The 12,831-nt window shown below is 37.2% G+C and overlaps 1 protein-coding gene across 1 annotated transcript in view; it reads left to right on the forward strand.

Moving 5' to 3' along the window:
* The window catches only part of LOC128989299 (Y+L amino acid transporter 2-like), an 81,137-nt gene that overhangs the window by 14,766 nt on the left and 53,540 nt on the right, over nucleotides 1-12,831 (forward strand). The window contains exons 2-3 of the mRNA XM_054411180.1: nucleotides 4,265-4,570; nucleotides 11,132-11,378. Of these exons, the coding sequence (XP_054267155.1) occupies nucleotides 4,313-4,570; nucleotides 11,132-11,378 (505 nt within the window). The 5' untranslated portion in view covers nucleotides 4,265-4,312. The remainder of the gene's footprint in view (nucleotides 1-4,264; nucleotides 4,571-11,131; nucleotides 11,379-12,831) is intronic.

Consider the following 12,831-nt stretch of genomic DNA (forward strand, 5'->3'; position numbering starts at 1 on the left):
TAAGGATGTGGATGTTTTATAATTTTAAAAATTTTCCATGGTAGGATAAACACTTATGGTTTCCTTAAAGAGTTTGTTCTCTCCTCTGGTGGTATAATAAATAGTCAATAATATATTTTTAATTTTGTATACTATAGTAATACGAGTGCACCTGTTGCTCAAATCCGAGATATTGCAAAGTATTCCAGACGTTATTTCAAAACGTTACTTAAAAGAGTCAACTCAAAAATAATGTTATCATTCACTTCCTTACAGCTATTACAGTTATCATAATTTATTTTTGTAAAAAAATACAACCGACTTCAAACGCTCTAAAAAGAATGAAATAATTTCAATAAAGTAAACTTTTGTAACAGGAATTGGTGAAAGGGGGCGTCTACACAAAAAAATACTTAATTTTGACACATCGTTTGTAAAAATCCGTCCATTATTAATGGAGAAGTAGTGTTTCGTAGAAATCGCCTTCACGTATTATATATAAGGATGTATTTTGTATTGTAAACTATGTTAGTTCAGATACTAGAATTTAAAAATCTGGCACTTTTTAATAAGAGTAATCTGATGCTTGGAAACACCCAAAAGCAACAAACCCCCATTCTGTGAAGAAGCTACGACGTAATAAAAAATACCCCCTCCACAGTAAACCTGCAGACTAATTTCCATTTACCTGGAATTGGATTTTCAATTAAATTTCAATAGCATTAGGTATAACAAGTACCTAGGCTTCGTGCTACAGGGGTTTAATAAAGTGTGTTTTAGTAAAATATGAATACTTAGTATAAAATAAATAAATTTGCCAAGTTTGATTAAAATATTGTCATGAACAAGTAAACTACACCAGTTTACATATTCTCCAAAAGAAAAACATGGGAATTTTGAATTTACAATTTATTAAATTTATCCGTAACAAATAACGTTAAAACCACTTAAATATACAGTATTTACTAAATTATTTGTTCTTAAGCTCTTTAAAATTGTTTAAGAGAAATTGGGAAAAACTGAGAAAACCTATTTTTTTTACTCCATAACACTACGTTTTCATAGTGCGATCATGCTGGTTAGCGAACTCAAGTTCATCCCGGCCTACACCTTCAAGCCAAATTTAATCAAAATTAGACAAAAACTATTTAAGTTCACGGACGTAAAATAGATAATCACATTTAACGGACATTGATTGAGTTTGTTTACTTCTCAAGAAGCTTCCCTTATCTATGAAGGCAAGAAGTTACGATTCAGTACTTGTGTCGGAGTTTCAAGTGAAGTGTTCCGAGCTCTTGAATCAAGTGATAATTATGAAGCGATAACGCTTGGGATCAATACATCAATGTTAACAATGCCGCGTATATCTTGGGATCACTTGAATAACTTAGTCAAGATATGAGGATAATCATAATCAAACTATCAGTATATATAGTCAATCCTGGAAAGCTGTACAGGCACTGTTTGTAAGTTACTCAATGTAGCACACAGTTTTTGCTGCAAGTGTTCTACTTACTCTTACACCTAAGTAAACAGTCAACAGAACCTACTGCGACTTGCAGACGCCTAGTGCACCTGCAAAGATGACAAGTTGACAATACAAGTTGCACAAATACACACTACTTGTACAGCTTTTATTTCCGAGCGTTGGATATAACATAGACAAATAGAATTAAATGCAAACCGAAAGCAGTGCTGCGGTTAGTATACGTTCTTGCGTCCACCGCTAGGAGTGCCGTGTAGTTACGTAGCACGTGCGCATTAACTACACTGCGCTCCAAGTGGTGGACGCCAGAACTTATGCTAATCGCAGAACTGCTGTCGGTCTAATAATCTTTACCATTACATAGAAAATGATAGAATCGTGTGTTACACCCTATTGCATTTTTTTTAAGTACGATAGAAAACATCTACTTGCAATGTTTCAATTTGGCACAAGCTATACACAGTTAGGTAGCAGAGTAGTTTTACAGTACTCTTCTTTTCAACAGAAGGTTGCCGGTTTGATTTTTAAAAAAATCTCTGTTGAATTTTCGAAACTGGACTCTAGCTGTCCTTGATCATTAAAATTTGAATATATGGTCCCAGCTAAAGAAAAATCTGGTTTTCGATAGTAACAAAGTTACACATGACATCTCACTTCATACTACACTCATAAATCATTCGAACTTGGGTTAAAATGCATCCTATTGCGCCCCCATCTGTATTATATCAGTAACTATAATAATGCATAGTGTATGAACTTTTACATTCTTTTACTTGTAAATCTTGATCTTTATTGCAACTTTCAACAGTTCAGCTAGAAGATCGATCTTGTACGCTTCTTCTGGAAATATACGTCTACCTTCAGTCAACGCAGAATGTTAATTGTTGCAAATCAACCAATGAGAGGAAGGTTTTGTCTAAAAACATAAGGACTGTCTAGACACGATCTTCTGTGAATGTCTTGTATGCAGCATGGCGATCACGTCTGAGACGCAGACACTGAAAAACTTTCATTCACTTGTAACCAGTCATCAATGCCTGACCATCTATGGAAGCTAATCCACGGAATGCTTCGTATCTCATTGTCACAACAAAGTCATATCTAATTGATCTAAGGGGATCTAGTTTTTATTACGTTTTTCACAGCACATCCACATTCTTTCGACAAACTAAGCTTTAATAGACAAATATTTTGATTTGGTTGAATATTGTGAATGTTATCTTTGAAAAATAACCTGAGGAGTCCTTACAACAAACGCAATAGTTTAACAACTGTTTTTGACGTTTTTCACATCATAACCTTACACTGTTACCTGAGAGCCACAGAAATTTATTAGATGATTAGATATGAGGCACATTTCAAGTTTTGGTGCGATTTTTTTTGAACAAATAATGAAACAAAAACCTACTTAAGGAGCCTTTTAGAACTAACAAAGAACCATTTAACCTCAGTCAGTAGCAGGATGTAGTTATTTTTGTTCATCAATCGTGCTCTAAGGGATACAGCACCTTTAAAATTTTACATTGTCTTTGCTTATAGCGAGGACTTGGAGGTCCATGCTCAAATCGCACTAACGCCCAACACTTCGTAGCTATGTAATAACGTCGTGACCCGATTCTTCGGAATCCGCCTTAAAATCCCCATCATTCCCCATCGATTTACAAAACAAAGAAGAAACGCGTTTCGGGTAAGGAGAAACTTTTGTTTGGAGCACTCCCTGTCCTAAAAATCCTAAAAACCATATAATAATTGAATAAATATTGCTGAAGCGTTGAATGAGAACACAATTATTGAACAATAGTGTTGAGAGCTATTAGACTCCTACTCACAGCCATTCATAACACACGATAACAGAGCTTTTTACAACAGGCTCTTTGTACCTGACTGTATTGGTGATGCTGTAGCGGATGTGGCACGATCGTCTTTCCCGTACGTGACTAGATCAAACCACACATACCTTACTATCTTAGACGTACGTTGTTTACGAAGTAATAGTAGACATGAAACTAGAGGAATATTAATTTATGTATTATTTTGTATACACCCTCACCACCATTTTCCCTAACACTCTCAAACTATGCAGAAGTTGCTGCAGAAGTGTTCCTGAAGAAATATACAGAAAATAAAAGTATTGCATTCGGAATAAGCTCATGGAAATACAGTCAATATTTTCATTTTTTCAGATGATTTACACCGATCACTACTTCAAATTACTGTAACCCATATCTAGCCAGTATCTTGTAGCATGAATACCTACAAAATGTTGGGTGGCTTACTGCTCTGTGCCTCTCTGCTCAATATTAATCAAGGAGCATAACTATAACATCTTTGATTTAAAGTTGAGAGGGAAAAGAACGAGTTCTGCTCCTGTCTACGAACCTTAGAATACATGGTTTTATCTTCATAGCTTGAAGTAGTTAATATAGTTGGTTGAAGAGGACAAAGTCCTAAAACAGCCTCAGTCCAGTAGGGTTTCAGATCATTGGACTGAAACATCACGAAGAAGAAGAAAGTATTAGTACTAAAAAACTACGCAATGTTTACTACGTAGTTGACAGTGCTTGAGGTCCGTTCGACCATTTACAAAATTTAGGTGGTTTGAGGGGAGGTCCTCAACTGCATTTTTCTCAATATTTATGTTGCAGCTGACGTTTTGGCAAACCTCAGCTGAAGAATTGTTTTGAATGTAGAAGAAAGTGGAGGGGTTGGATTTCTTCCCCTAAAAACATCTGAATTTTGTGAACGGATTTTAGTAAAAATGCCTTCATTTTACCTCTAATATATATTGTTTGATTCCAGGAGGTGCGGATGAGTCGGTGACCGGTGCGTGCGTGTGCGTGAGACAAGATGGTGCACTCCAGAAGCACCTCGGCCGAGAAGCTGAAGACCCCCGAGGAGGTTCCCTTGCAAGGGGTAGCCTCCGGGGCTGCGGAAGACGATGGAGTCTGCCTCAAGGCCAAGATGACCTTGACCAACGGTATTACTGTGATCGTCGGTAGTATCATCGGCTCCGGTATCTTCGTCAGCCCCACTGGAGTACTCAAGTACACAGGGTCTGTAAATGTGTCTCTCATAGTGTGGACCATCTCTGGACTCTTCTCCATGGTGAGTACAACATCTCTTTACGGGTTTGGTGATAAGTGTAAAGTATTGAATTTGTTTTTATATGTTGATTGACAACATTATTGACCTTTTTTGTAAATCATGGAAACTAACGAGTTGGGCATTGTCAATCTGGATTTATTCAAGTAGTTTTCGGCTTAGAGCGTTCTATGTGATTTGAAGCCTTGTAAAAAATATAAATGTATTGTATAAACCTTTAGAAAATCCATCCATTGTGACCCATGCAATTTTTCAGGTAGTACAAGAACTTTTCAAGCCCCAGTCATGAACTTTTCGACCTTTTAGATCATTGTGTATGACAAGAAAGTTACTGGCCTCCACCTTCACTTGTCTAACGAATGTTACCTACAACAAACGTCTTCAACTTTTTCCTCAACAGAACAACATTCTCCTCACCTGTTAGTGTTATTTCTTGTATGTTAATTAGCCATTCTGAGTTCTTGTGGATTATCGCTTTGTAACATCTTAAAATGGAGATGCACGGTGAAATATATAAAAATAAAATAAGTAGAACTGTGCAATCTCCTACCTTTATTTTTGTAGAGAGGATGACCCAATTGAATGGGGCACAGCTGTTATGGCAAACCTTTATACAGGGCAGTGGTCCCCAATTTAACAGGGTTTGCTTCGCACCTAAATACAGATATATAAAAATATCCAGATATATCTAAATATTCAGTTTGTCGCGTGTCAGATATCTGGTGCTTTCACGGTTTATCGCGTGACGTGTGGCTCTGTTTGCGTGACAGAGAATGTGTCGTTAAATCATGACCTCTACAACATGATAGTGGAACGTAACTTCCCTCAAAGATAATGCAGGCTACTGGAAACTGATTTAAACACCGTTAACATCCCCCATTCTAAAAAAGTAGAACTATTAGGAGACAAGTAAAAGTTGATCTAACTTTTATATATAACACACAGCGTTTTCAGTTTTTATTCTTGTGCCTCTCACGAAGCAAATCATATGCCAGAGGACTACGAAAATACAAAATGGAGGAGTTGACCTACATAGTGCTCTAAGCAAAGAACTACTGAATCTCTAGGGACAGTTACCATTTGAATTGAGGACTGAAAAAATGAAACGGAAAGACTGGATTCCTTAACTTAAACATTAAAGATTATCATACCGATGTTGTTGGTGTTGTGTCATACCAAAGTAGTAGTTTTGCCTTCGTGGTGGGATTCTCTAATGAACGTGATTCGCCACGGTTTTATTGTCAACTATTTTTTATCGATTCAAACATCAGTTTTCTCGTGCACTACCCTATAGTGGTCAAGTGGTTTTATGGTTAAAACATAAAACATGAAGTTTCAGTTTCAGAGGCCTGGGTTCAATCCAGTCAATCAACAGTGGATGTTCGGCATGATTTTAAGCAGTTTTAGTACCGCGATGAGACGAAGCTTCAATTCATACGAAACATAAGATATCTCCTGCAAAAACTGTAACAGCAGTGGATATCCCTATAAAATGGATTCCATACGATCTTTATATAAACCAACGTGAACATTTTGCATTACCTAATACGTTGCCTATCTACCATTACCATAACATTCATCCTATGCCCTATTTTAAAACCATAAACCTACTTCATAAAAAAACTTCAAGAAAAATCGAACTCAACGCTATTAAATACCCTTTGAAACATGAACATTCTGACAACTTCCTACCACACGAAACACTGTAGCTATATGCAAACGCAAAGCCTCAATTTGGTCCTAACGACCTGTCTTGCCGGATAACGTTGTGCGAACGATCGAAAACCGGCTGTACCCCTCCATTATCACAGCCAACAGCCTCCAGCATGATGAAACCGATATCTTCACTGAGGGTCGGTCTTTTGTAGTAGCATTGCGAAACCAGACCTCAACTCTCGCATTGTCTTGGCACGCTACAGGTGACGTTGGATCAATAGGGTTTATCAACAGATCTTGAAGTCATGCAGTAAAGAAATGCAAATTCAAAGATGTTGACAATTATTTTTAGTTTTCTTAAGATTTGAACCTCGCCCGACACCATGGACATCTGATCTGTGCTGTGATTTTAATACAGTGAGGTTCCATTACGGATAAGTCATATTGGCAAGATAATGGTACAATAACTGCAATGATAAGATATGCAAGCAGTCTTCTTGAACCTGAAACATCTGAGAATAGAAAACATAAACATACAGTAGTACTCTCTTAGCAGATTTGTCATCCTTCTGGATCAACTGAAGACAATTTTATGGTTATTTCCTTCCCTATTTCCTTAATCTGAGTGACGTAAGAATATTACGGGAATAGCACCCCCATGTATTTTACTTCCATCATGGGTGTGCTATTCCCGTTATATTTTGACGCCACTCAGATTGCAAACAAAAGATCACAACTGTCAAATTAGTATTTGTTTTGATTTGGTTGTTATTGTTTTTATAATAAACTCATTCAACTATTTTGAAAACATTATAAAACAATTTCGACCAGTTAATTAGAACACTAGTTGCTCTGCCCGTGCTTCGCTACGGGGTGAGAATGCAGAAAAGAATAATTTGGTTTTACATTAAGATACAATAATATACTATAAGAAACAGTTACGACACACTTAACAGGAAACATGTAGGCAAAGGCTCTCGTGCTTAATGATTATTTAAATGAAGATCTCTTAATGTATTACAGTACTATCATTTTATATAATGTATAGTATTTAAAATGTATGCAAAAGTATAATTCATTGACCACATGGCACTAAGAAACAATTCTCCTTGTAAACAAATTAAATTAAATAGCAGAACAGCATTTCTGACAACAGCTGGAGTTTCATAACAATGTTTGTTTCCCATGTTAATCTTATGGAGAAATACGAAATTTCAAGGGGTCCAGGGCCTCACTCTCTAATTATTTCCCTAAAAAGAAAGTTTCCTGCACAACTTCACGTTACGCTCTTTCCAATGACACCAAAAACATGTCAATCGGTTTAGTAGTTTAGGAGGAGTAATTGTCACAAAAAACCTGCTTGCGTATTAAATAAGTACGAGAGTACGCCCCGTGGTCGAAAAATCGACCAAAAGTATGTTTTGTGCAAACTTCTCTATTTTCACCCCACACTGTAAATAAAACATGTGATTGAAATGTCTTCCATTTGTTTTGATTTTCTGTTTATATTTTGTTGTTATTTTGTCATCACCATAGCAACCCATATGACCCATGTTAATTTTTTAAAATTTCAAATTCATTTTTCGTGCTTATTTTTGAGCCTATTTTAATTTATAAAGGGATTCTGCACACCTACAGGAAAATAGCTTTCTAACGGTATGCGTAGATTTTCCCTACGATACACACGAGCTGAGAAAAAAGGTTTTAAAGAAACATGCTTGCCTATTAATATATAGATAGATATATAGATTCTCAATTTTGAGATTAACAACGATTTAATCATCTGACAACAAGACCTCACACCACACCACGTGTTTGCAACCTTTGCAACTCACTCTGATCTGATCAATGCAGATTGGAAGGAACGATTTACTAGTATCATAGACTAAGCAACACACCTTATAAACTACTTCGACCAGTTAATTAGAATATTCTCAATTGTGAGGTTAAGAAGGATTCAAATCACCTGACAACCAGACCTCACGCTACATGTTTGAAACTCACTCTGATCTTATCGATGAAGATTGGAAGGAACGATGTAGGCCTACTAGTATTAAAACATTACCTTATAAACTACTTCGACCAGATCATTAGAACCTTCTCAATTTTGAGGACAAGGATTCAAATCAACTGACAACCAGACCTCACGCCTCGTGTTTGTAACTCACTCTGATCTGACCAATGAAGATTGAGTAACGATGTACTAGTATCGTTGACTATATAATATAGTCAATGCTAGTATATAACATTACCTTATAACCTCCTTCAACCAGATCATTGGAACATTCTCAATTTTGAGGTTAACCAGGATTCAAATCACCCCACGCCACGTGTTTGTAACTGACTCTGATCTGATCGAAGAAGATTGAGGAACGAGTCCTAGATTTACTTTGCTCTCGACCTTGATGTATCGATCAGCAAGCCATTACTTAGCTTAAGCCTACACGTCGATCAGTCGGCTAACCTCTTGTCAAAGGAGTGTGTCAAATCTTTTCGCATTATTTGATTTGACGTATTGTATAACTCGATCTGTAAATTCAACCCGAACGATATAATAAAATGTAGCTTGATAAATGGTTATGAATGTAGCTGGTTATAAAGTTTCAATTTTTCAATTGTGAATCTGTGCTAAAGGTGATCTGAGATTATTATTACGATTAGATCAAAAGAGCTTTAGTGGTTCCATTGGTGTGTATATTTTTCTGACAACTTAAAAATCGCAAAAGTTATCTCAGTAGTTGTATATTTATGTGTGCAAACATAACGTTACTAATATAAAATACAGTTTGAATTCTAAGTCACACAATAATTTCTTTAATTGCTTTATTCAACAATATGATAATTGAATTGTTATTTGAACAATAAATAACACATTGAACTGTTTTCTCAAACTATTCATTATTCATTATTCATTGGTCTATTTTTATTTGTTTCAAGACTATTTTATCTATAATCCATTAGAGTTGTATCTATGGTTGTATTCATAAAAATTGTTTATGCTCGATTGTAAATAATTTTTGTTCCAATTCAAGTTTTAACCTTGTACAGTTTTAAAATGAATTTTTTTTCTTGTGTTTTCCAGTAGTACATCGGTATCAACGCTCACCTATTTGTGTCTGGTTACTGGTTCAGTAACGTCCTTAAATTACAGGTTTCGGATAATCGAAATTTCGCATAATTGACCTGCGTGTAACTGACTTTCTAATGTCCACCATTTCGCCTTCCATCTCCTTGGGGAAGGGGTCTTCTGATAGTACGAACATTTTGGAAGATTTCACATAGTGAAATCTTTATCCCAGCTTGGACTCATGAATCTGCTAACGACATAACAGAATTACACTATTTGTATGCTTTATGCGCTCAAAACACCCCTTTTGTTGTTAAGTCTTAAATTAGAATACCCGTTTATAACATTTTGTAAAGTTTGAAAACCACAATATTTTTACTGTACGTAAATGTCTTGTTTTTAAGGATTGAGGAAGTAGGTTTTTGTTTCATGATATTTTAATTTTGCAGCCGAACCAGTGATCAGCGAAAATTAAATTTTAAATACTGATCATTTACAATGCAGTTGCAGCTTTTGACAACTCAGAACATGTTGAAATGGTAGAATACCAGCTTTATGGTAACCTCTAATTGCTTACAGCAACTATTATAGTTTCGCCACCGAGCCAGTTGGTGCCATCTCATATCTGTATAAGAACTAACTATTGTAGTACTCCTCTTATGAAGACCTTAAAAAAAACGCCGAAAAATCGAAACAATACAAGTAGACCACCATAGCATGTGTATGAAACTGTCAAGAATATTGATGTTAAATGATTAACGTTGAGTTTTTTAAACCCCAAACAAAAACAGTGTAAGTCCTCAGTAGCAATTGAATGCTGAGTTTCGATTCCTTATTATTTCAAAAGAAAATGTCTTGTGGATGTCATTACAGTATTAAGTACAGTAGAGACCTATATAGAAAACATGTGTTGACCTTTGTAACGTCACCCTTTGTTTCTAAAAAGTTTGTAGAACTATCAAACTGCAGCTGCTTCTTCATAAGCCTCTGAATAGAATGCTTAATCATTATACAATAGACCTATCACACATTTATTGTACAGGTTGGGGCCTACTGCTACGCTGAGCTGGGCTGCATGATCTCCAAGAGTGGCGCGGACTACGCCTACATCATGGAGACGATCGGACCCTTCATGGCGTTCATGAGACTCTGGATTGAGTGTATAATCATTATACAATAGACCTATCACATATTATTGTACAGGTTGGGGCCTACTGCTATGCTGAGCTGGGCTGCATGATCTCCAAGAGTGGTGCGGACTACGCCTACATCATGGAGACGTTCGGACCCTTCATGGCGTTCATGAGACTCTGGATTGAGTGCATAATCATTATACAATAGACCTATCACATATTATTGTACAGGTTGGGGCCTACTGCTATGCTGAGCTGGGCTGCATGATCTCCAAGAGTGGTGCGGACTACGCCTACATCATGGAGACATTCGGGTCCTTCATGGCGTTCACGAGACTCTGGATAGAGTGCATAGTCATTATACGATAGACCTATCACATATTATTGTACAGGTTGGGGCCTACTGCTACGCTGAGCTGGGCTGCATGATCTCTAAGAGTGGCGTGGACTACGCCTACATCATGGAGACTTTCAGGCTCTTGGCGTTCACGAGACTCTGGATAGAGTGCATAATCATTATACAATAGACCTATCACATATTATTGTACAGGTTGGGGCCTACTGCTACGCTGAGCTGGGCTGCATGATCTCTAAGAGTGGCGTGGACTACGCCTACATCATGGAGACTTTCAGGCTCTTGGCGTTCACGAGACTCTGGATAGAGTGCATAATCATTATACAATAGACCTATCACATATTATTGTACAGGTTGGGGCCTACTGCTACGCCGAGTTGGGCTGCATGATCTCCAAGAGTGGTGCGGACTACGCCTACATCATGGAGACGTTCGGGCCCTTCATGGCGTTCATGAGACTCTGGATTGAGTGCATGATCGTCCGTCCGTGCTCGCTAGCCATAGTAGCCCTCACCTTCAGCGTCTACATCCTCAAGCCTTTCTTCCCAGAATGCAACCCACCGGACGAGAGCGTGAGGATGTTGGCTGTCTGCTGTATAAGTGAGTTCAAAACCTTTATTAAAATATTTTCAATGCATGAATTTTCGTACAAAGAGTTTTTTCCTCGCCGGAGAGAACTATTACGTGTTTGTCTTATAAGCTCTCCTTAGGTCCATATAGGTCTTAGTTGAGCTCTGAATTATCATATTGAGTCTGTGGCAGTAGTTATCGCCAGCATTGCAGGACCATAGACTAGCTGCACTTGCAACAACAGATTGATTCGTTCAGTCGATTTGCCTTTGAAACATGCAAGCGAAAGAGTTTTTGGAGAGAGTGTCTGAGTGATTGCTTAATCGCTCACAATTATTCAACAAATAAGTAATGATGGTTTTCTTACAACTTTCCTAAGGACACGGAACAAAATTACATGACATTTTCATGAAACATTTTTTTTTAGTTTGTAATTATGAAACGTGTAGAGCTGTTTAAAGTTGTGTTACCCTGAAGTATTTCAGTAATAAAATATCTTCTTTTTACTTTGGTGACGACGAAAGCAGAAGAATAATGGCATAACAAGGGATTTCTTTAAAACAGCTACAATGTTAGAAGATTTTGTGTTTTAGAAATGAGAAGGGAACGAAGAACGAATGTGTTGCCGGATGAGAAAATTCCTTGCAATTTTGTAATTGAGAGCACTGTGTCTGGATGTAAACTTGCCACTACTCAGAACGTTGTATGGTTCCAAATGTATCTGAGGATTTAAAACCTTGAGTTATCCTATCGGTGTTTTTCGTGAACATAGATGTATCACAAAACTATATCATCACCTACTCAATCAGATAAAGATAGCTTGAGAAGTGAACGTGAATCCCCTGAACATGAGTCCTGAGAAATGTTTGCAGGTATTTGACTATGTGAAACTAACATGGCTGACTTTTGATTATACTTCGAAAATAATGATGTAAATATCCTATCTTAGTCAGTTAAAAATTACCCAGATTAACATCCCACTCTATTCTCATCTTACCCTGTATTTTTAAAATATACACGAAATTGCGACTTTGTCTTTATTAAGTGATGTAACATTTTAAATTATATTTTAAGATTACTTTCGTTCTTAGAAGGGCATTAGGTTCAAGAGTAGTTAGTTCTTATGACGGGCACATAACCATAATGTTAGAATGTCTGTCCCCCACTCCATCCCGATACATTGTAGGAGGGGGAATGGATCGATGGTCCAGGAGAAGCTGCGACCTTCATCCCCCTCGTTTTACCCCTCTCCCCCATTCCACAACCATTACGTCCGTATCCTCCCTTCTAACTCAATAATCAGCATGACGACCACGTGGTTTTCTCATGGAACTGCAGCTTGAACCACGTGGGCAGTATATTAAATTATCGTTCCCATCGAAACTTTAATCGTAATATTCATTCCCAAAACGTAAAAAGCATTCTCAGGCGAGGTACAAATGCGACATCTCAGCAGCCCATAGCGAAGATGAGACAAACACAC

The sequence above is a fragment of the Macrosteles quadrilineatus genome, unplaced genomic scaffold (genome assembly GCF_028750875.1).
Source record: "Macrosteles quadrilineatus isolate MER2022 unplaced genomic scaffold, UCM_ALF_1.0 Scaffold_1__1_contigs__length_201487025, whole genome shotgun sequence".
In the NCBI taxonomy this organism is placed as follows: Eukaryota; Metazoa; Arthropoda; class Insecta; order Hemiptera; family Cicadellidae; genus Macrosteles; species Macrosteles quadrilineatus.